The 998-nt window shown below is 38.5% G+C and overlaps 1 protein-coding gene across 1 annotated transcript in view; it reads right to left on the bottom strand.

The window, feature by feature from the left end:
- Window positions 1-998, bottom strand: part of mamdc2 (MAM domain containing 2) — a 37,501-nt gene that overhangs the window by 17,211 nt on the left and 19,292 nt on the right. Inside the window, exon 6 of the mRNA XM_015373173.1 lies at window positions 534-598. Coding sequence (XP_015228659.1) covers window positions 534-598 — 65 coding nt within the window. The remainder of the gene's footprint in view (window positions 1-533; window positions 599-998) is intronic.

The following is a 998-nucleotide window of genomic DNA, read 5'->3' as shown; positions in this document are numbered from 1 at the left end:
GAGGATTTTAAATTCTATTCTGGATTTAACAGGAAGCCAATGAACGTTTCGATACCGATAATTTTTATACTTAAACTTCATGTATCATGCAACTGCTGACCTTTCGGTGATTTTGTGATTTTTATTCTATTGTTACAAGTAAATAATAATAGTCTTAATAATATTCTGTTTATAGTGTTTTTTCCTAATCTACCTCCTATATAATATCTTTCTTCTTATCTTTCCTTATCTAATTTTGTTTGTATTGTGTGAACTTGCTCGTTGCTTTAATTCTAAAAACGTCGATCAGGGTCGAGGGTCTGTCGGAGCAACGAGCGAAGTTTTCTCTCCTCTCTCTGTCTCTGTAGCTCAGTGTTTTCTTGCTCATGGTTTTTCCATGTGCTTACATAAACTTGTTGTGTTTCCACTGCATTTAACCGGCTTTTTACAAACCATAAATCTTCCTGTTGTTTAATCTAGGGCATTGAAATATAGCTAAATGGTGCTTCGTTCCCTCTTCTTCATCTTTTTCTGCTCCAGCATCTGAGGAGCACTGCGCGGTTGTTTATGTGTCGAGTGAACAGAGAGCTGAGTGTGCAGGCCAGGCTGAGCCTGCATGCTGGTGACGAGAGAGGAGGGGGGAGCAACAAAATGCTGTGACACAGGCGGGGAAACTAGAGAATCTGCTGCAGTTATTGCAAAGAGAATAAAAAGTATCGATCTTGCTAAACCAATATTGTTCAATATCAATGCCAGCGTTGGTGTCGATCCTAAGATCGATCCGCCCATCCTCTAACAGACAGAGAGTTTTCTGGATTGTGTCAGAATTTGGTTATGGAGTGTTGACCCAAAAGCAGAGGCAGGAAGGCAGAGGTGAATTTCTTTAGATTTAATTAAAAAGGGAAAATGAAAACAAAGGCAGGTTATCCAAAAATCCAAAAATGTAAATGAAGTCCAAACAAGCATCAAATCAGGAGTCCAAAAATCCAAAAGAATCAAACATAAAAACTAGTCAAAAC

The sequence above is a fragment of the Cyprinodon variegatus genome, unplaced genomic scaffold, assembly GCF_000732505.1.
Source record: "Cyprinodon variegatus isolate N-32 unplaced genomic scaffold, C_variegatus-1.0 Scaffold82, whole genome shotgun sequence".
Lineage (NCBI taxonomy): Eukaryota > Metazoa > Chordata > Actinopteri > Cyprinodontiformes > Cyprinodontidae > Cyprinodon > Cyprinodon variegatus.
Note: the sequence above shows the minus strand (reverse complement) of the source record. Positions and strands in the feature narration are given on the sequence as shown.